Consider the following 23,345-nt stretch of genomic DNA (forward strand, 5'->3'; position numbering starts at 1 on the left):
CACCTAAAACATCCTTCAGTATTCTTCATTCTCAGTCTGTTTGAGAAGCTGCAACAAAACATCAGTTTTCATTTACTGAACCATGGAAAGACAAAACTTTGTCCCCAGAACAGCCACAAGATGGCAGCACTGTTAGTCACCATGGTTCTTAAACACTGTTTAAACATGTTTCATCTTTCAGTCTAGTGGAAAGAACATTCACAAAACACACCAGTGTTTATTTTACTAAACTTTGTGTCTGTAGATTTCAACAGAAATCTTCTACGGCCGATTTCTCAAGAAGAGTTTTTTTTTTCTTTCTCTGAACCAAAAGCTCCACCTCAGTAACACGTTATGTTCCAGTTTTATTTCTGTCTAGATTCTGAGAGCTTTGTTCATATATCATTCACAAAATAAAAAAGAGAAAACCTCTGTAAAAACCTTTGACTCAACAAAATGAAACAAGAATTGAATCTGAATTTTCTATGAATTCTGTAAAATGCATCTTAAATTTAGATGGAAACTTGACAACAGTGATTCTGGGATTTTTAGGGGCCAAACTTTTGGTTTCCCACTTTGACCAGCAGGTAGATCAAAATGTATTTTTGGACATAAATGTCCAACAGAGAGCAAACAGAAGCTCTAAGTCACCTGAATGAGAATCATCTCCGGCGCCCGGTGACACTGGTATGAAGGTAAATAACTTCATTACTTCCTGGTGTTTGTCCAGGCTTGTCAGTTCACTCGTGGAGGTGTTAAGTGACACCATGATGGGTCTCACTCACTCAGCCATCTGTCCACAGGCTGATGGCTGACCCATAATGGCTCCTCACCTCAGTGTTATGGCTCATTAACCTCCATCAGGCAGGGTGAGAAAGACATCCACCCTCCCCCTCTTCACATCCTACAGAGGTGTGTTTACTCCAGCAGCTCAGCAGGGAGCTCTGAGAGCAGCAGGGCAGGCGTCTGTGTTAACAGCCCTCGTTTCCAGGAATTAGAGCTGGGAAAAAATCTGAGAAACCACTGAGGGGATCTGGATTTGCAGAAAGTGAGCAGGAAAACTCACAAAGTAAGATGAACCACACCAGTCTACAGCCATGCTGTCTGCTCTGTGAGGCTGCACCTCAGCACTCTGTTGCTTTAAGCTAAATGCTAACATGCTAACTGCAGTGATTTGATTCTAAAGGTTTTTGATGAACTGATGTGATGATGGTTCAGAGGATCAGAGTTATTACAGCCGATCCTGAGGAGAACATGAACGTCTCATCACGGTACATCCAGTCATCCACACACACAAACCAACAAACAACCAACAAACAAACAAACAAACAAACAACAAACAAACAAACCAACAAACAAAAAAAAAAAAAAAAACAACAAACAAACAAACAAAAACAAACAAACAAACCAACAAACCAACAAACCAACAAACCAACAAACAAACAAACAAACAAACAAACCAAGCAGCTTCTTCCTCCTTCTTACATGAAACATGAGCAGAGGGAGAAAGTGCACAAACCTCTCAGCTCTGCCTTCTTCACCCTCATGGTTGGATCCTTCTAACTTTTACTTGATCTAGTGAGAGGCTGCCTGCAGTCAGAGGCGTCCTCAGGTTTGCCTGACTGAAAACCTGCCACACAAAGATCTTACATCTGTAACAGAGCCGGTGGCACTAAACCTATGGAGGAAGACTTCTCACTGATTAAAGAAAGAACATATCACCTCTCCTGTTCAACATTTCTCCAGGTGAACAGGTGTTCCTAATAAAGAGCTCTGTGAGTGTACTGTGGAGCCAGGCTAGCTGTTCCCCCTGTTACCAGTCTTTATGCTAAGCTAAGCTAAGCAGCTGCTGGCTGTAGCTTCATGTTCACTGCTCAGACATGACAGTGGGATCAGTCTGAACATATTCACTCTTTCACTGCACTGAGGCAGTGTCATGTGTTCAGACTGGTACAGAGGTGTTCACTGATGATCTGCAGCAGCGTCTTTCCTCCAGAAGAAAACTCTCTCTGGAAATGATTCAGACTTTCGGGGAAGTCGTGAGATCTCTGAGGGGAAGATGAATGGTGTTACTGTAGAGAACAGGAAGGAGAGGAGAGGACGCCAGAGGCTGTTCAAACGGATTCAATTCAGTTCGAGGCTGCAACAAAATACACTGCACACCGGTTGAGTATTTGTAATGTCAGCTGCAGGGGGAATAACATGCACAGACGGAGCTGCATGATGTATATTCTGCTGTCATATGGAACGTTTCCTCTCTGTGGGAGGAAACGACGCAACCAGAGGAAGGTAGGCGTCTGTGTGTGAGTGTGTGTGAGTGTGTGTGTGATATATGATGCAGAGGCTCTGGCCAAGTCTCTCCTCCCACAATTCATCTCTTTGTCCAACATACACACATTCATATATAGACTGAAATGGGTCAGTGTGTGTCTCACACATCACAACATCTCAGGTAGAAATTCAAAAGGATTTTAATGCTGTTAATCAGTCATTATACACATTCTGCAGGCTGGAGTCAGCTGGAGGAGGATAAGTGCAATGTTCATCTGTAACACCAGCTTCATCTTTGGCAACATGACACGACTGTGGACGACCAAACCTGACGCACATAGATATACATAAAATACACAATAAATTAATGAATAAAATACACGAGAACTAAAACTATCCATAAATCTAACAGGAACAGTTTTACAGTTTTATTTATGAATTCTGTGTATTTTATTCATTCATTCATGATAAATCCAGTTTGGTCTTCCATATAACACAAAGTATTATTTACAATATTCACACTGGGAACAGTATTATTCTAAACAGAACCAAAGCTCTGGTGCAGTGGGCAGAACAGGAACAGAACCTCACAGCTCTCACAGTCCTCTATCAGTGGACTCAGTCTTTCCGCCCGGTGTGAATGAGATGTGTGTGTCACAGTGTGTGAGCTGCTTCCTGAGGCCTCGTTGGGGAGTCACACAGTCCAGGCTCAGTCCAGCTGTTCTTCACATCAGGCTGCAGTGATGGACGACGGTGAGGCAGCTCGCCTGAGCTCCTCTGCCCGGCCTCGTCTGGGACTTCTGCTGCCGCCGCCGCCGCCCCGCGCAGCAGAGGAAACGGGGTGAAGGTGATGCAGGAAGGGAAACGGTCCCAGGACGCCTATGTGGAGTTACAGGAATGAGCTGAAGCAGAGTAGCCGACCGAAGAGTACTGGACGAGAGGGACGGCCAGGTCCAGGTACTCCTGAGGAGACAGAAACCAAACAAGCTCAACACCAGACAGGACTCTGTCTTCAGGGACACGTTGTCTCAGGAACATCGCAGACCGCACAGATACTTTAGCATCCAATGGACAAAATGACTGGATAATAATCCATATGCACAGTGGCCACTTTATTAGGTACACCTGTAAAATCAAACACAGTTCAATAAGACTGTGGTTTCAGCTTCTCCAGTCTGATGAGTTAATGTTTATCAGTCAGAAAACTGAATACAAACTAAATCTAAAAACTAAACCTCAGTGATGAAAATAGATTCATTTCCACCATGATGTTATCTGACACTTTCTAACAGCCTGTCAGTGTGGATGGAAAAAGAAGCTGAATTATCTGATTAATCATCGATACTCGATCTTTGATCTATTGTGACAGTGGTGATGAACGACCCCTCACCTGGTTGGCCATGAGAGAGAGCGTGCGGTCTAAATCTTCTACCAGCTGTTGGAAAGTGGGTCTGCGAGATGGGACGGCGTGCCAGCAGTCTCTCATCATCAGGTACCTGAGAAAACACGAACCGGCGTTACAGATGGAGACAGACCGAGAGCGCACGCAGACACAGTCTGTACTGGGAGGTGTGTGGGGGTGTATGTGGACTCACAGCTCCTGGGTGCATGCAGAGGGTTTCTCCATGCGATGTCCCTCCTTCAGCAGCTTGAAGAGCTCCTCCACAGGGACTCCGGGGTATGGAGACCCGCCGAGGGTGAAGATTTCCCACAGCAGGACTCCAAACGACCACCTGCAGCAGCAGCACAGAAAAACCCTGCTACTGTCAGACATGGGTGTGTAGCTGTGTGAACTGTTGAACGATGTTATCGTGAAGAGAAAACGGACACTCACACGTCACTTTGGTGTGTGTAGATGCGGTCGAACAAAGCCTCTGGTGCCATCCACTTCACCGGCAGACGACCCTGTGAGAACAGCAACACGTCAGCCACGTCGTCCTGTTACTGACGCTCTGTGAAGGTCAGAGCTCGTCCTGTTGACTTACGTTAGTGGTCTTCTTGTAGTAGTCGATGTGGTGGATATCTCGAGCCAGACCGAAGTCGGCTATCTTCATCACGTTGTCTTCTGTGACCAGCACGTTCCTGGCTGCCAGGTCTCTGTGGATACACTGAGAGGAGACAGAGGGTTTAGAGCGGCTGAGCCGAGCTCACGGTCTCCTGCTGAAGATCTGATACCATCATTAAGGTGCAGGAACCGACCTTCTTTGAGGCGAGGTACGCCATCCCTCTGGCCACCTGGTACGCAGCAGACACCAGCTCCCTGATCTCCAAGCTGCCCAGCGACGCCTGCCTCGAGCCGCTCCAGTACTCCAACCCCACCGGTCTCCGAGCACGGAGGTACTCCCTCAGATTCCCCTGTGAGGCGTACTCCACCACCACGTACAGAGGGCCTGAGAGAGCAGCAGGTGGAGGCGTCAGCTTTAACGTCTGGACAACATCACAGCAGGACAGACGCTATGATCCACACACTCACCGTCCTGAGTGCAGGCTCCCAGCAGGTTGATGATGTTCTTGTGTTTACCGATCATCTTCATCATCTCCATCTCGGAGATCAGGTCAGACAGGTCCTTCTCTGTGGCGTCGGCTGCACACGACCACAAAGTCACACAACATCAGCCTCACACTCACGTCAGACACTTTGCTCTCGTGGTTATGGCTTTAAATCCAAACTCACCTTTCAGCATCTTCACTGCCACCTTGGTGAGACGTGTTGGTTTGTTCTTGTCGATCCCCAGCGCCTCAGCCAGCACCACCTGACCGAAAACAGCCTTCACCCAGAGGCTTCCCCAGAGTCAGCCTGAGGAAAACACACACACACACACATCAGTATACAGTGTGTCTGCTTCTACTGCAGGATGCTACACGCTAAAGATACCAGCTATCTCCAGCATCTCTTCTTCATCAAAGGGCAAAGATAAAATAAGACATGCACACTCACAGCCGAGCTACAGACAGACAGAAATCACTGTCAGACAGACGGAGAGATCGGACCGCTCTGACTGATGGATCTCTGAGTCCATGTTCAGACTGAACACAGAGCTTTGTTAAAATGTGAGGAGCTGCTTCAGGTTCAAACACCATTCATCAAATTTGCAACATGAAAGCTGTGATTTACGACAGAAGATCGTTTCCTCTGCCTCGTTTTTCACTAGTTTCATTCATCAAAACAAACTACATTTGCAGCTGCTGCATGAGAGTGAGAGCAGCTAACAGCTATTTTAATCATGGATTAATCAGACATCATGGCTCATCATCAGCTCAGTGATATATGAACGCCCAGCAACAGATTCATGAGTGTGAACACGATCAGCAGAAATACAGCGTTCACATTACAAAGTCATCTACCAGGAATATGATTTTTGGAATTTATCAGCTACTGGCAGCACTTTCACAGCCACAGACTTCATTTGTAATGAGGTTGCACAAGGTAACAGCAGAAGACAACTAACTGAAGGGTGTAGCCTCCAGTGTAGGCTGGGCCACTGACAAACTGTAAATGACTCAGTGAATGCAGGAAATGACAAGTTGTGGCTTGAGAAATAATTAGGAATCAGTTCATCAGCAGGCGAACAGAAACAGAGGAGGACAGGTCAGAAAGTCTGTGATAGAAAGTGTTGCCACGTCAGAGTCTGTCACTGAAGTGCTCGTCTCCGTCACCGACAGGCTCAGGTTGGCTTTGTAATGCAACCATAGAGAGGTACTGTCCAATCAGAGCAGAGCTCACTTACCGATCTCGAGGCAGCTCCCAGACCGGATCGTAGGGAAGCTCGTACTCAGACACTCCTGCCAGGATGGTGGTGGCTGCGCTGGAGAGACGAGACTGACGCATCAAACACATCCCTGACTGCAGGGAGGACGAGGACTCCACTGACACCTGCAGAGCCAGGAGAGACAGCGTGAGGGTCTCTGTACGCCATCGTCCAGAGACAGAGACAGAGACAGGTGCAGACATGTTACCTGTCTCCTCAGAGGAATGCTCTTGGCTAATTTCTGGACGGCTAACTGGCTGTTGAAGTCGCTCTTCTTCGGGGCACAGCAGAGTCTGCAGATGACGGCCGTGGCTGTGAGGATGATGATGATGAAAAACCCGAGGCAGTAGATGAAGATCTCTAAGTACGTCTGGGAGGGCAGAGGGGAGGGGGGCAGGTCTGAGAGGAGAGGGGTCAGAGTGTGGGCAGAGGGTCAGGTCTTCACAGAGACTGTCCATCGTCTCTCTCAGTGAGTTTTAGTTTCTGAACATCTTTACTCACCGTCCACGACAGTGAGCCACGCTGAGTGGTGGGACACGCCGATAGAGTTTCCCGCCAGGCAGGTGTACTCTCCAGCGTCGTCCAGAGTGACGTTCCTCAGAGTCAGAACCTCCATCTCTTTGTCTGTGGTGTTCAAACCTGCAGTCTGAGGACGACAGGAATGAATTAGAACATGAAAACAAACATCTTGCAGCAGTTCTCCAGCAAAGGCTTGAAAAAGTTAAAATACTTTCAATAAAAGAATAAAAACATCATGGATCCTGTTTCTGCTGCTGTAATCTGCACGTCTTCTTCTTTCTCTGCTGTTCAGCACTGAGCTTTGTGGGACATTTCTAAAGAAATAACTGAAGAGATTCTGTTTTAAATTTGCTCTTTCATCACCCAATCATCAGACATTCATTGTATTCAGCCTCTCCTGTGATTGGAGGAGAAACAATGATACGTGCGAGGCTGCTGGCTGCAGGCCAGACTCAACAAACCGCACTGAGCGTCTTTCATCATGAGTCCACAATACATCACAGATGTGGTTTCACTGTGCTCTGTCAGAGAGAAATGAGACCAGTGTCATGCAAAATAAAGACTGGCTCAACCACCACTAGTGAACGTTCCAACAAATACACATCACTTTAATGTCAATGAATCACACCAGACCTCTGAGCACGCTGCTGCCTCACAGCCTCACTTTACCTGTAACTAACTGATTCTGATGTTAGGTGACACTGACTCAGTCCTGGACCATATTTCACATGACGTGTTGTAACGAGTTTAGAACAGCTGGTGGTGAACCTGTTGGTGCTGTCCCCACCTTGAGGACGAGGACGTAGGGGTGTCCGTCCGGTCCCTCTCTGCTGCCGTTCACCGTGATGTGTTTGAGCCACTGGATGTGAGGCTGCGGGTCGCTGAACACTCGACACACAAACTCCACATTACTACCAACAACTGCAGTCTGGTTGGCCGGCAGACCGGCCTGCAGGATCGGCCTGTGAGGAGAACGCTCTGGAAAAGACAGAGATTAACAACAACACGTAAAAATGAACATCTTTTTCCTTCTGGCGTGTTTCTCATCCAAAAAGTCAGCTTTGTCTGCAGGGTGTGTGAATCTAGCTCAGTGTGTGCAGTGACCTCTCACTGGTTAAAATGACGCAGCAGCTCATATCAGCTGCTGCTGATTAATGTTAACTCAATGAGTAACTCGATGACAGAGCAAACTGAAACTTGTGAGGGAAGAGGTTCCACTCCAACAGAGCGAGACGCCTTCTCTCTAGATGATCACTTCCACACCTCTAGACTTATATGTCTATATTTATTTCACTATGGCTACGAAACTATGTATTTCAAAGGTTTTAAAATGGCTGACATGTCGTCAGTGTCTCGTGTCCTCCATTAAGTCACGTGAGCAAAGCAGGCGGAGGATCATTTGGTGACAAATTTATTAATCAACATTTAACACGAGTCAGATCAGACGCTGTATCAGCAGATACCAGGTACGGGTCAGGACCTGGTTAAAACACAGTACAGCTGGGACTCAGCTCTGTCCCTCTCTCTCTCTCTGTGTGCTGTCAGGTGAGATTTCTTACCGACTACATCCAGCAGGTAGGTGTGTTTGAGGCTCCCGTATTCATTCTCCACCACGCAGGTGTAGTTCCCTTTATCAGATGGAACCACTGACTCCATGATGAGAGTCCACATGTGGTCTCTGATCTGAGAGATGGAAAAAATCATTTCAAACCTGTGTCTGGATCTGTGTTCTGTTTCCATTTAGTGTCAAACACTCACCTTGAAGCCTCCGATTCTTTGGTCCTTCCTGAACTCTTTCCCGTTCTTGTACCAGCGCAGAGAGGGAACAGGGTTTCCCGTCGCTTGGCACCGAAACTTCACCGTCTTACTGGCAGGGACGGCGTGGAGCTGCTTCTCCATCTTCTCTGGCATCACCCACTGAGGCGCCAGCGCTAACGAGGAGACACCAGCCTGATTACAATCATTTGTTTGCTCTGATTTATGTTTTCAACACTAAAGCACCACAGCAAAGGAACAACCAGAGTCTGAGGCTTACGTTGGAGCTTCTCGTTGCTTGTTGACAATTCGTTGGAGAGTTTATTTTCCTCTGAGGATGACTCATCGTCTTCTTCATCTTCAGAGGATTTCACTGCGTCAGCTACAAAAGAAGTCAGATGTTTAAAAGCTGCTCAGAGAGCTGTGGTTGTGTGTGTGTGGGGTCTCAGAGTTTCCCTCCAACAGACAATGGAAACAGTTTGTGGATTAACCTTTGACCTCTCAGTGAAACAGGTCGCTGTGAAGGAGGCTTCCCAGCCTTCCCACTCAGCACTGAGGCAGACAGGAGCTGTCGCCACCGCACAGTACTACACCCAACCACTTCCGAAACTTCAGAGACCTCCTCCCTATCTGCTCCGGCCATTAACAGCACGCAGACAACACACACGTCCCTGCAGCCTGTCCCTGCTCCGGGACTGTACCAAGATCAGCAGAGCAGGGAGGGACGGGCTGAACCTGTCCATGACCCAGGAAGTTATATCTGAACATAATAAACAGAACCAGAGCAACTTGCTGTCATCACAACATGAACATGAGCTGGACGGAGGTGTAGGGGACTGGCTTTGTGGACTTCCTGTGCTCTGTAGATTTGAGGGGTGTGGTGCTGCTGCTGTGAAGCACTCTGCTGATAACTGTCTTTTCTGTCGTGGTTGCATTTGTCCGACAGTTACCACAGACATTAAGACGACGATTTCCTCTGGCTGTTGCACTTACTGCCATCATATGGGCCTCTGACTCTCCTCTGTCCCTTCAACTAAAACACAAAAATGCACAACCTTCCCTGTAATAATTTACATACAGCCCTTCACTCAGAGTGTGTCTGGAGTTGAAGTTAAACTGAGGACAAACAGATAGAAAAACAACCCTCTGAGACACATGTCAAACTGGGAATCTCTGGAAAAGCTTGTGTTGTGGCACTGAGAATATAGATTTTGGTAATTGTGCAGCTACTGTTAAACACATCAAACGGTTTATAAAAAGAGCAGAGTGCCTGGTTAGACAGGGCTGGGTTTCAGAGATGCTTTTTTACAAGAACTGAGCAGCACTTACAGGAATACTTTCTGTTTAACTGGGCTTCACCTCAGCCTCAGTTAAAGCAGAGAGTGTGAGGGAGGGAAGTGGTTTGATTTCAAAAAGGATAAACCTTCGTTTGGAAGAGCGTAACTGAGTGAGGTGGGAAATTGAAAGCAGGCTTTGTTTATGGAAGGAGACGGAGCAGAGAGGCTAAATTTGATGTGTTCTTGACTGAGAGAAAAACAAGAATTTATGGGCTCAAAAACAACAGTATCACATAGACTCCTCTCAGCTGGAGTCCAGATGGTTGGAAGAGAAAATACAAACACACACAGAAGGTATGTATATACATGCATCTGCACACACAGAGGAGGAAGAGTGTTTTCTTGTGTTTCTGCAGAGCTGATTACCCACAGAGCGTCTGAGTGGCCATAACACACTCAGACTGTGTGCATCTGTTACTGTGTTACTGTGTCTGGACAGGATATACAGACCATAACCAGCACCCTGAGAGCCAAGCCTCGGTTACACCATGAAAAATCACCCTAACCAGTTTCAGATGCTTCGAAGCCAAAAACAGCCAAACCTTGAAAAAGTCACTTTCCTATTAAAGAAATTTGCTCATTGGAAAGTTTTATAACCTTTTATACAATAAAAGTAAAACCCCCACGACCACAGAGCTGGGATCAGACATGAAAGAGGAGGAAAGGCCCCAAACAACAAACACTTTAAAAAAAGGTTAAAACAAACCAAACTGTGAATTTGACATCAGTGTTCAGACACAGAGGGACTGAGCCGACGAGCCACCGAAGAAGTGACTGAGGACAATATCACGTTTCGATTTTTCTTGGGCCAAAGTTAGAATGTGATTTATTTACCGCAGCTCCAGAAAATTAAGTGACAACTATCCTGATAAAAACGTCCAACTGTTCTCTTGGTTAAAGCTTCTTAAATGTGATGATGTGCTGCATTATTCTGATCATATCTGACTGCAAACTGAATGTTTTCCTTTTCATCACCTTGTACTTGTGATGGACAAAATATTAAAGAAACATCATCACGACTTCATCCTGTTTCTCCATCAACATTCAGGTCAAATGATGCAGATACTTGTTGCTGACAGATGGTGACAGATGTTTATTGTCCACACAGCTCAGTCCTGAACAACACACAACAAAACCTGAGTCTAAAAGACAAGATTCTGTCAAAGAAAAGCAAAGACTGACTGTCTGAATGTTGAGGTTTGAACCAGTCAACCACTCGACGTTACTCAACAATACTCACTGTGATCATGATGATCGAAGCTCAGTCATAATGACCACTGAAGGTGGTGAGGACAAACTGCTGCTAACATCTGATTTCAACGTTAAAAACAGTGAATAAATGTCAAACACGACTTCCTGGAGTCCGAGGTGATGTGTTCAAATGTCTTGCTTTGTTCAACCAACAGTTACAGTTCAGTTACTGTCGTAAACGACAACGAAAGAAGCAAGAAGCACTTTTTCACTGTTTAACTGAAACAATCAAACAAACGAATGAATTACTGATCTCTTCAGCTCTATTGTCAAGTAATGAAAAGTCACACTCTTTAATGATCTTGTTTTATCTTGATGAAGATGTTCAGTTTAGAAAATATGAAAGAAAGAAAAGCAGCAAATCCTCAGATGTAAGTGGAAATAATGAATGTTTGGAAGCTCAATACATGATTCAAATGATCCATCAATCATCTCTCGTTATCAATTATGAAGAGACTGACTGTAGAAACAAGACTTGTAGTTTGGTACAATCACATCTCAACATCCAGTCTGAGACATCTGTGAAGTGTGTTACCTGTGTCTGTGTCCTCTGTGGCCGGTCTGGACTGAGCCTGAGGAAACTGAACCAGCAGAACCAGCAGGATGCAGGACAGCAGCAGCAGGAAGCAGTGGGGGGGAGACATGGCGTCCTAATACATCAACCGACTGGAACGTCCACACTGGGAACACACAGACACACAATAAAATTAGATTCACAACACGACAAGATGCTCGTCATCCCTCCTGCTTTTCCCAAGCTTCAGGTCAACTTTACATGTCGAGCACTTTTCCAAAGCAACTCCCTTCAGAGCAGGTTTCCAATCATATCACAGGAGCAGGGCAGCAACTAATGATTATTCTAAGTATTGATTTTCCATGTTTTTCTTATCGACAAAAAATCTGATGAAAAGACCAAAAAAGCAACAAAAATGGAGCCATCAAATGTTCAACACTTTTGCCTGATGTCCACAGAACAGCAGTGAATGGAAAAGTTATTTGGTCCTTTTACAAATGTCCCCTCAGCCGCCCCCACCCCCCAAAAACAGCAGCTCGCCCTGCTTCTCTGCAGTGTTTCCTCCCAGGCTGTTCACACTCATGCAGCTGTTTCTCACTGTGGGTGAAGACGTGGTGATGTGGACCCCCCCCCCCCAGTTCACCTGTGACCACTAAATATCTGTCAGGTGTCAAACACAACATTGTGGCAGTAAATCACACATACAGGACGACGTGCACGCTGCCTAAAACAAACACAGGCACTGACACCATTTGCTGCATGTGTCACCGTCAAAGTGTGAAACAGTAAAAACATTATCCTGGTGTGGGAGCTCAGGAGGGAAAACACAGATAAAATTATTTTTCCACCAAAAGTGTTTTTACTCATAACTGAGGCTGAAAAATGAAGTGAAGTCTGCACATGTCACCCAGAGGGATCAGGGCTAAGACACTGACCATGAACCTAAACATTCCCTGCTTTGACTCTGCACACCATCAACTCCTGCTGTCGCTGATCAGCAGATGAAAACAGGACAGAGTCAGCGGTGTCGCACCCGGACACAGGAGGAGTCGCTGAGGACAGTAAATACAGGAGGACACTCATCGTGTTATGAGCCTCATAAACAAGATGAACACTGGTTGGCTGCCGTCACTGAGCTCTGAGAAGCAGGACGTCACAGAGGACGAGCGCCGCATCCCGTCCTCCAGCTGCATGTCGGCCATGTGTGCAGAGCGTGTGGTCGAGGGTGGTGTCCCCTGAGCACGATGAGTGTAACAGTGGAGTGTGCCGGGTTTATGAAGACATAATACACACACACACACACACACACACACACACAGACGCCAGCGGTCTCTTAAATTAACTTGTGAGCATTAAAGTGTTTTATGTGAGCGTCACAAAAACCTTCATGTTGTCAACTTTTTATTGTTTTACACACTGGCTCCCCCCCAAACGCACGCACGCACACACACACACACACAAGCATCTTCAGATTCAGATACAACATCCTGCACCAGAATGAAAGCAGTGGTTGTTATGCTGTATATCCTGATTGTAGCTCATACACACACAGGTCACATCAACATATATGTCAGACCATGAAGAAACAAGAAAGAGCTGCACAGACGTGTCATATGTTCGAGATCACGTCATGCAAGGAGGCAGGAGCTGCACAAGTTCACAACTCTCCACTGAATTCAGCAAATACACAGAGCTGCTCTGGAGTTTAACTGATCACTGATCAGTCGATGGTTATTTCTCTCTTTCTGTAAACCCTCAGACTCTGTCTATTCATCAGCTGTTAATAACCGTCTTCCCTCCCTCTTCCTCCTCCCTCTCTGTTGAGCTTCCCGTGCTGAAGGCCTCACCTACACACCACATTCTGCAGCAGGCTGGCAGCTCTGAATAATTGTCATACTAACACACCAACTACTGATGCCACTCGTCCAACGGAGCTGGAAAACAACGTGCAGCGAGCAGCAAACAGGAAGAGAGACGTGCTGGTTGGGCACAGGGCCGTAAACCTCACGGAGAGTTCGTTTAAAGAGGACGTCAGGGGGGAGGCAGGAGGGAGGTGAAGGGAGAGGAGCCACTTTCTCAAACTGCCCCAGCATCAGTGTTTCAGATGATTAAAAACTCAGAGGAGATCTGGAGGATGTTGCTGGTTCGGAGGCGTCTGTGCTGCAGGATACCCCAGCTATGGGCAGGCTGAGTGGAAAAGTGAGTCAGACTCCTCATGCACACTCCACATACTTCAGCCTTCAGCGTGACACCACGAATGGAGATGATTTAGCAGCTCAGCCAAGCAGAGACAGATTACTATCAAATCACTGTGACAGTAACCACGCACTGTAAAAGTCTCATTAAGCTGCTGGGAAACGACTGGGCAGGAGAGCAGAGCCAGCAGCTGAAACGAAGCACAGACGACTTATTTTCAGCCTGAACTACAAGATGAAGCTGTTACACTGAGTTAACAACACGTTTAACTCACCTAAAGGCCTCACTTACTCCAGTAGAAACACTTTAAAGTCAGCAGTGGAAAGCCTCTAAATGCATTTACTCAAGTACTGTGCTTCAGTTACTTTGCTCGTGCAGGGTTTCTGCAGCTTCACCAGATAAAGTGTCTTTTTAAAACCATGCAGAGAGGAATTTAAACCTGTTTCAGTCAAACCAACCAAACTCTGAATCATATCCAGGAGCCATGATGAGGCCTGGAGTTATTCACCACATTCACTGACATTTTCATCAGCACTTTCCAGCTGTGTGTGAAAATAATTCCTAATGATATCTTGAGTTAATCACCGAACACGACCTGGACCTGGATAAAGAAAACAAAACAGATGGAAAAACGGTGCAGGAGATTTTCCACTCAGTTCTAATCAACGTCTTTGGTGCAAACTCACAGATTAAAGCTCCCAAGCAGTAAAACAAACTCCACTCTGTAAATACAACTACTACTGTATAATCTACACACAACAACAGTGGGTAAAACTCTCACATGAGACATTTTACTGCATGAAGCCATCACTCATTATGCTTTAACTACACTGTGTTCATAATGCTTCTATACTTTTGCTTAATGCCAAACCTTCACTTGGAACGGAGTATTTTAGCTGGTTTTACTTTTCCTCAGAGCTCCTGGTCCCACAGCAGGAACACACTGAGCCCGAGGCTCATTATTCAGAGAGCCGGAGTTTTAACGGTGAAATGTTACCGTACCTGAGTCCGCTGGTCCAGAATCAGCTGGTAAATTATATCCGAGGACGTGGAGTCAGAGTCGAACAATCAAAGGTTAGCTAATCCGCTGTCCCGGGTCTCACCGCGGACTGGATACGAGTTGTTTTTTACTGGAGCAGGATCATTAAACAGCCCAACCTTTAAACCTGACGCTGAGCGGCGGATGCGTATTAAAGTTTAAAACGAGGCGCCTGAACGCACCAGAAGCCGCGGATCCAAAGTCCCGGCGCCGCTACTCCAAACGAGCCCTTCGCCCCTGGAGGGAAAACGTGGGAAAAGCGCAGCTCATTGACGGTATTGTGTGAATATACACGGAGAGACAGGGAACGCCTCCAGTGGGAGTTTCCTCCTACACACCAGCTCACCCCCACTCGATTAATACCCCACTGCCACCAATATATTCACTCCATTTTCTGAGTGGCGCAATCCATCCGGGCTCATGCACGGACCTCCCCCAGGAGCCATTCACTCTGAGTGTGTGTGTGTGTGTGTGTGTGTGTGTGTGTGGGGAGGTGACTGGTTTTCACCTGTTAAAGATTAGAACATTTCTAAAGGTTTAAAGCAGAAAAGTTTAAATAAATAACTAGAAATAGAAATCTGCTCAGCCTGCAGTTTACCAGGTTCACATGGAGAAGGCTGGATTACCTACAGGGCAAAGCAGGGACCTGAAAGCCTCATTTACCCATTTACTTTATGTCTCCATCCTCCATGTTGAGGTCCTGCTCTCCACTCTGTGTCAAAGTCTGTAATTAAAGTCACATTCTTCTGATATTCTGTGCTGGAACAGCTGCCATACAGAAAACACAGACTCAGGCAACAAACCTGTACCACCATGACAAACTTCTCATGAGAGATGGAACCAAAGTTACACAGAGCAACAGCAGGTGTTGGAGCAGAGTGGGATGACTGACGCTCTGTTCTCCCTGTTACCACTGAACCATCACAGTGATTCTGAGCTGAGATTTCAGCTTAAACAGTTACATCATGTGGCTTTATCCTCAGGGAGGATGATAGAAGTCACATCTCAGAGGCAGCTACTGGGGGATTTTTAGCATTTCTTCCTTTAAAAATGAGTTTGATCAATCAGTTGTTCACTCAGTTCATTTTCCTCCTAATTTTAGTCTTTGCTCTGCTCACAGGTTGAAAGTGTAAAGTCGTGTTATTTATACACAGATGAATGAGCCAGATGTTTGGCAGGACATTAAACTCAGCTGAACAGTTCATCCTCTGGGAACCATGAATATCTGATCAAAACCTTGTGCCAATCCATCAAATAGATTTCACTGAACATGTGAAATTAAAAGTAACATGGTCACCACAGTCAGAAGGATTCGTCCTGAGGAGAACAACAAATTTCACAACAATTGCATCCAGTAATTGTTGAGATATTTCAGTCTGAACCAAAGCGGTGGACTGACCGACAATGAGCCGACATTAGTAACTAAACTTAGTCATCTTACATAAGAAATTGTTGCTTGTAAAACTGATTTTGAAACAAACAGAAATGACTCGTAAAAACCAAAATCAGTCTGAGACCTAAGAAGTCGACGTGCGTGAGGAATGAGAGGAGAAAGTTTCAGAGTCTCTGTATCACTTTCCTCTGATCATAATCAGCTGTTTAGACTAGCGAGCCTCGGTTACATCACCGCCCAGCACACACACACACACACACACACACACACACACACACACAGTGAATGTCCCACAGATGGATTCCTTTGTGGATTCATTGGCAGATTGGCATAATGTGTGTTTGAGAGTGTCAGGCTGTGAACAATGAGTCGGAGTGTTTCTCTCTGGCTGTTTGTGAGTGCACAGCAGAACACAGACTCAGTATTGTCTCAGACTTTCTATCATGGCTGATCTTTCACTGAATCTCGCACATTTTTTATCCTCAACATCATGTATTCATTTCATTTAGCTGAAGGTCCAGTTCGTTTAAAACGACTGCCACAGCATGACTTTATATTCCTACACTCCCACAGACATGAATCCAGCTCCAAGATAAGGCACAATACAGAAAACTGGAAACAAGAGGGAGGTGGTGCTCACAAAAAAGACAACAGAAGTTTACGAATGAATCCTTGTATCTTAAAGAGAGCACAGCAGAGGAAGACGAAGAACGAGGCTGAAATCAGCAGTTAAAGGTGCATGAAGGTTTTATCATGTTCAGCAAACATCATGTGAAGCAGACTGTTACACACCACGTTAGATGGTGTGGATGAGGGGAAGGATTTGACGTCAGGACGCCACAGCAGGTCACAGAGTAAACCATGAATCCCTGAGAGTGTGTGTATTTATCCTCAGTAAAGTGGAGTGAACATTGTGACCTGATGGTGGCGCTGGAGGAATCCACCAGAGGATCCTCTGAGGACGGTGAATAAACAAGTGTCTGTGGCTCTCTGGCTGAGATATGAATGAAGGTCAGACAGACCGACAGCACTTGTCTCATAAACATACATACATTCACCACTGGACACTCGTGTTTGACAGTAAACTTTATGAATGCAGTAAACGTTTGTCAGTGATTCCTGAGTCGGCTGCAGCTGCTGCACTCATCACACAAGTGAAAATATTTTTTTGTTTATCATAGAAACAGCAAAGAAACAGAAAAAGACTTTGGGAACATGTGGATCATATTAGGGTCAGGAGAGGAGAGGGATTTTAAAGCTAAATAAATATGTTTGTTGGAGTATATACAACTGTTAATGCCCAGGGACATTATTAAATCAATGTGTGGTGAAACACTGGAGGATAAAAATGGTCTGAGGATGTGGCTTTGACTCCTGTTGGACTGTGACTTATTCTGTGGTTGCAGCTCATTGTAGCTTTAGTGGTTCCACTGTGGTAAATTTCCTGCACCTGTAACAGGACAGATCCAACTGCAGGAAGGGACTTTGTACTTTACAGAACACAACTGTTTAACTTATTACTGTTAGTTAATGAAGAGCTACTCACCACCTCAACCTGTGCACAGAGGTTTACAAAGTGAACGAGCCACAGAGCCATAGTTTTAGAGCATAATCCAACAGTTAGAGAAACATAACATGAAAAGCTGCACATCCAACCATTAGAGTGGTGTTTATGTCTCCACCTGATGAATCTCAGTCCAGTGCTCCCTCTGTTTCAGCTCTGTGTTTGGTCTCCTCCTCCTCCTCCTCCTGGGGGAAATCTCTGGCTCTTCAGATGCTGAATGCTGCACTGTAGGTAAAGGTAGAGGACAGATCAGCTCTGAGCTGAAACTCACTGTAAAGCTGTGTAAAGCTGTAGGTTCATCACTGCCACAGGCAGGAGGCAGCTACTCTCCAGTACATCCCTTAAAAGAAAACTTCACAAAGATCCACTTCAATCCTCAGTCACAGACCCAAACACCAGGTTCCACTGATATGTTATAGGTTTAATGGCTGCTTGTTAATTGGCTGTGTTTCTAATAAACAGAGCTGACTGCTCTCAGCATCTTTCCTTTTCCATAAACAATCCCATCAAATGATAGAACCACAGAACCCACATGAACACATCATATACTGCTGTCACGTGACCAGATGAGTGACAACAATCCCAGGAAAGGCTTTAACAGAAATGTTAATGTGTGTACAGCAGTAAAGTGGTAGAAGCACACATGTCCTCTGAGTTAAATTCAGTCATTATTTTGGACCTTTGAGAGCAGATGTCTCTGTGAGCCCGTGAGCCAAAGCCGCAGCATCCCCAGCCCCAGCCCAGCACTAACTACTGACCCTGTTAAACCACACAGTCAGACCAGTCTGGACCCACCCAGACCTGGAGCCGGAGCCAAACCCCAGACTCTGGACAGAGCAGAGCGGAGCAGAGCAGAGCCAGGACGTGCCAGGCCAATAAAAAAGCACATTCCTGGTCACCAAACCAGGCCTCAACACTTTTAACTCCTACAGCGATCAGCGGCGAACACAGGTGCTCTTCTCATCAGATTCAAGCAGGCAAACACACGTTATCTGTACAGCACTTTTCAAAACACAGCCCACAAAGTAAAAGGCTAGAAAATCAAAGCTGAGGGAAACAAATGGATTTAAGATGCTGTTTAAAGATGTGACCAGTGCAGGCTTTTTTTCTTTCTTTGTTGGAGGCTGTTCAGAGTCGAGGAGCGAAAGCTTCATCGGCTTTCATTTTCAGCCAGAAGTCCTGAAGATCTGAGGCTCCACCCAGAGGTCAAAGGTCACCACACCACAGGGAGACAGCAGAGAGAAAGAACCGTGTGGTTATGTTTAGTGTTCAGAGGTTAGCTGCCTGAACAGCAGTTGGTTGGTCTGACAGGCCGACTAGAGAGAGGGTACCTGCTCATCAGTTACACAGAGCAACATTCTCCCCGTTACAGTCACAGTGATTCTGGAGCTGAGGGTTTAAGGATGACTTGTCACATCATGTTGCTTTAAAGTGAAATATTTATACATTATCAGTATCTGGGTCACTTGAAACAGTTTCTGTTGAAGTTGAGAGCGGCTCTGCTCAGTCTCTGATCCTGTTTCCTCCTCGCTCCCTCTTGGACTCTCTGCGGTGTGTTGTGGTGCAGTGTTTGGGGTTTTTTCCAGGTCCACTTCAGCTGTGGAGAGCCCAAAAGCCATGTATGCAAATCAAGTGACCTCAAAGGCCGAGCCATGTCTGACCAGCTCTGAGTTCACCCCGCAGACACACACACGCCCTCGTGTCCTCTCTGTATCTCTGTCAGCGCACGCTGCCAAACACAGGAACATCCCAGAGGCCTTCTGAGGTTCAGTGAGGAAAGTGTGTAATTTTAGCGAGATGTTCAACCTCAATGAGCTGCTCTCTAATGACAGAGTTCACGTTCAGGGCTGGGCAGAATGATAATGCACCGTAATGCTGCGTGTGTGTGAGTGATGCTGTGTGTTTCCAGAAGTGCCTTCAATCAAGCAGAGAGAGTTGTGTACCCTTCAGTGTGATAACGCCCTGTGTGGTCTTTTACTGCACATATGCCTGTAATTCAGCTGTCAGCATGTGTGTGCATGCACATGTTTGTGTGTGGTTCTTTCTAGGAGTGTGGATGAGCGCATCCTCCCTCAGGTCGAAGAGGCTGCAGCCGCAGGGAGATTGTTGTGGGACTGGCTGGAGGTTTTGTTGGTGCATGGGTGGGACAGACACACAAAGACTCCATCTAAATGTTTCCATCTTGTTGATGTGACACTGACAGTCTCTGAGAGCCTCACATCTTCTACACAAGTATTATCAGCATCACAGTAAAAGTACTTCATCGTGCAGTAACTGGTCGTTTATACTGCTCTCTAAATGTGTTGTTTTTTGGTTTTGTTGTGTAGTTCCTCTGGTGATAAGAGCTGGGTTTGTGTGCCATGCTTTCTTTTTTTATGGGTCTGATGATCTGATCCAACAGCAGCTTTAAATACACTGAGACAAAGAAACTGATGCAGACAGAGAAGACCAGGGATTTCTTATTTTATATTTTGCTTCAGTAAGCAGAAAGTGTGTGAAACTCAATGTCAGTCTGATGCAGATCTTCAAAAGTGTATTTCTCAACAAACACACACACACACACACACACACACACACACACTCTCTCGCTGCCTCCTCCCTCCGCAAAAGAAAGAAAGAGAGAGTTTGAGACAGACACACCACAAACTCTGGAATGTGGAGTTTACATGGGCAGCTTTATTTGGCCTGAAGAAAATGTTCCCTCATTGAGCTCAGAAAGCCACATCCCTCACACACACACACACACACACACACACTGACACACGCCCATACACATGCACACCCACCCACATGAAGAATATAGCCATAAAAACACCCACACACAAAGCAAAGCTCTTAAATAAAAGCTCCATCTGTTATTAACATTTAATATCTCTGCGTCTTCACTGGCTGTTCAGAGCATCTTCAGTCCAGCAGCTTGATCTGGATCAGCTGCAGAGGAAAACCTGAAGACTCCTGTGACCCAGCGAACTGACCGGTTATTTACAGCAGTGTGCTGCACAGACATAGACAGGCTGAATTATGGTGGAGGACATATGGTGGTGCCACAGCAAATCATTTCAGGTGGCCTGGCAGACAGAGCCTGATAAACACAGAACTGTACAGATCAAGCTGCACTTGGTATGAAATGACTTTGAAGTATCCACCATGTAAGAAGGTATTAAATCTCACAAGAGATACAGAAAGTTAAAACTAGAATTTCAGATCAGTTCATCGTTGAGTCCAGGTGAACGTTTCAGTGTGACAGTGATGGACCTGCAGCTCAGCTCAGTGTTTGTCTGGACCACAGCTTTACTGTTCTGGTTCTGTCTCAGCAAGAAACAGCTGTAAAAAGCCCCTGTCGACCTGCTGAGCAGCAGACAGACTCGGTCAGAGAGCAGCTGGTGAACACAGTGGAGGAGACCAAACACAGAGCTAAAACAGACGGAGCACTGGACTGAGATTCATCAGGAGACAAACACAAACTGCTGGATGTGGAAATGAACATCAACTATAACAAAGGCTATAAAATGTGGCCATTGTATCACTGAGGGTCAGAAATGCATCTTTACTGTGAGAGCTGGAAAGATTGTGACACCACAGCACTTGATTCCAGCGGCTGCTAACGGGACTTTAGTCGTCTTATTTATACACAGTAGGTGGTTTCTCTCCTAATAATAATCACCAACTGCTCATATTAATAAAACAGACAGTATTAGAGATGACTGACAGATGTTCCAGTGATGTCAGTGGAACAAACGTGACAATGAGTCATGTATTCATATGAGCTCAGACCTGAGTGGGCTGCTGTCATTACAGCAGTGAGACAGACATGTGGACGGATCAGATTTAAACAGCTGACATTATGGTGAACAAGCCCTGTTAGTTAGGCTTGTTTTTTAGGGCAGAGTGGGAGAGATGAAAGCAGCTGATTATCAACATGAAGGAACTTTATTGGTTTCAAACACTGCTGGTCTGTCAACATGAACCCACCCAGACTGGAACAGATCTGGTCCAACTTGGTCCCATCACATCAATCATCCAAAATGTGACTCCCCGCCTTTAGACAAAAAAAGTCTGTTTGCATTTTTGGCCCAGGTTGTGTATTATGTTGGTTTGAATCTTCCTATAGAGAGACCCTCTAACCCTCGCAGTACAAACATCCCTCTGCATGCACCACGCCATCTGAAACCCACCAGTGTTACTGACTGAACTGGAATAAGCGCGCTCAGCCCTGAGGTGTGCAGAGACCAGCCACTTCAACATAAACACTTTCAGCCCACAGTCATACATTTTATTCCTGCTCATGAGCCAACAGCCCAGCACAGTCCGCCCAAACACCGAGTGAAGCAACTCAGTTTTTCTGCCTGTTTTGGGCTGAATTTAAATACACCCTCCAGTTTCCTATAACACACAGTGAGTAAAGCCCGGGGGTGTGTTGTGTTTGGCAGCTGTTGGGATGTTTTATACCAGCCAGGCCACCACTCAGCTGATATTGGTTAAGTCAAAAATGATGACATTGCATGGACCCGAGCTGCAAAATGACACATTCATCCTTTTCCTTAAAGCTGCACGAACCAGTATTTACAACTAATTCAATGATGTGTGTGATGTTACTGAGAGAACCAGCACAAACCAGCATCTTTCAGCTCCACTGTCATCCACCTCTTCTCCACCAGCAGCTGTTTTCACTAAACAAGCTCTGATACACGAGTATCAGTGTATCAGACCATGAGTAGTTCCTCTGCCAGATGAGAGGGGGTCATCATTTTAAAGATTCTGGTAGATGTATCAGATGAAAACCAAGCCTGGAGTACATGATGTAATCTGATCTAATCCAACCTGAACTGAGACCAGTTCTAGGAACACAATGAAACAAATGTGGAACCTGTGACTGGGTACAAAGTCATTAACTGCAGCTTTAAACACCAGATCCTCAGTCTGTTTCATAACTGTGACTGTGGTTTCTGGATGTGTACTGAACCATGATTGGACGAACTGGTGTTGTGTCTTCACTACAAAACCACCAATCAAGCCCCTCCACCCACAGCCTCATTTCCCCACGTCAACAGCACCACCACATCACGCTGCTGAGGTCGGACAAAAGACAACAGATACAGCAAAGCTCCGTCTTGAGCGCTAAAATCGACTGTTGATTTCCAGCTGTGTGTTGTCTGGAGCTGAATGTTTACATGTTCCTGTGTTTACACTCAGAACAGAATGCATGTGTACATGAATAAACCACAGATGGAACCACAGCCCAATCACCATCCGCAAACAAGACAGAAAATAACTGAAGCTGGAGGGTTGGGGTCAGGGCTTGTTAGAGCCCGGATCTGGAGGTTTGGCCTCAAGCCCATGATGGTGTTCTCCGTCAACACCAGGGAGAAGAAGTGCTGGTACTTAACGGATGAACCTATTTTTCTCCTCATGAACAAATCCCATGTACAGACAACAAGTGCCTCCAACTAACAAGTGCATCTATATCTTATTCATCTGTGCTTCGTCCTCCATCACCATGAACATGCACACTGTACTTTATTTTGACTCAGTCCCACACACATCGTCCTGCTGCCACCAACACTCACTAGAGCAGGACAGGCCCGTGACAGAGCTTTGGTGACCTGCTGCAAGAAATACACCAACAGGCCTGAGGAGAGACGAGGAACAGACACTTAAAGAATCAGACTGGACCAAATGTGTATTCATCCTCCACTGAAAATAGTCCCCAACAATGCACCATTTCCTCCTGTTTGATAAAAAACTACAGTGAGCAGCTGAACCATTTTTAAAAAATGA

General features: G+C 45.9%; 1 protein-coding gene across 1 annotated transcript; it reads right to left on the reverse strand.

Annotated features, from left to right (window-relative positions):
• Nucleotides 1-2,432: 2,432 nt before the first annotated feature.
• On the reverse strand, nucleotides 2,433-15,009 carry fgfr1b (fibroblast growth factor receptor 1b). Its single transcript, XM_018694804.2, is given in 18 exon segments — nucleotides 2,433-3,213; nucleotides 3,641-3,746; nucleotides 3,846-3,983; nucleotides 4,085-4,155; nucleotides 4,236-4,358; nucleotides 4,450-4,640; nucleotides 4,724-4,834; nucleotides 4,925-5,012; nucleotides 5,014-5,047; nucleotides 5,979-6,124; nucleotides 6,208-6,398; nucleotides 6,501-6,645; nucleotides 7,306-7,496; nucleotides 8,078-8,201; nucleotides 8,277-8,449; nucleotides 8,554-8,655; nucleotides 11,397-11,541; nucleotides 14,574-15,009. Coding segments are annotated over 17 exon segments (2,127 nt in total). The 5' UTR covers nucleotides 11,506-11,541; nucleotides 14,574-15,009; the 3' UTR covers nucleotides 2,433-3,129.
• Nucleotides 15,010-23,345: the final 8,336 nt, after the last annotated feature.

This window comes from Lates calcarifer, linkage group LG9, assembly GCF_001640805.2.
Source record: "Lates calcarifer isolate ASB-BC8 linkage group LG9, TLL_Latcal_v3, whole genome shotgun sequence".
Lineage (NCBI taxonomy): Eukaryota > Metazoa > Chordata > Actinopteri > Centropomidae > Lates > Lates calcarifer.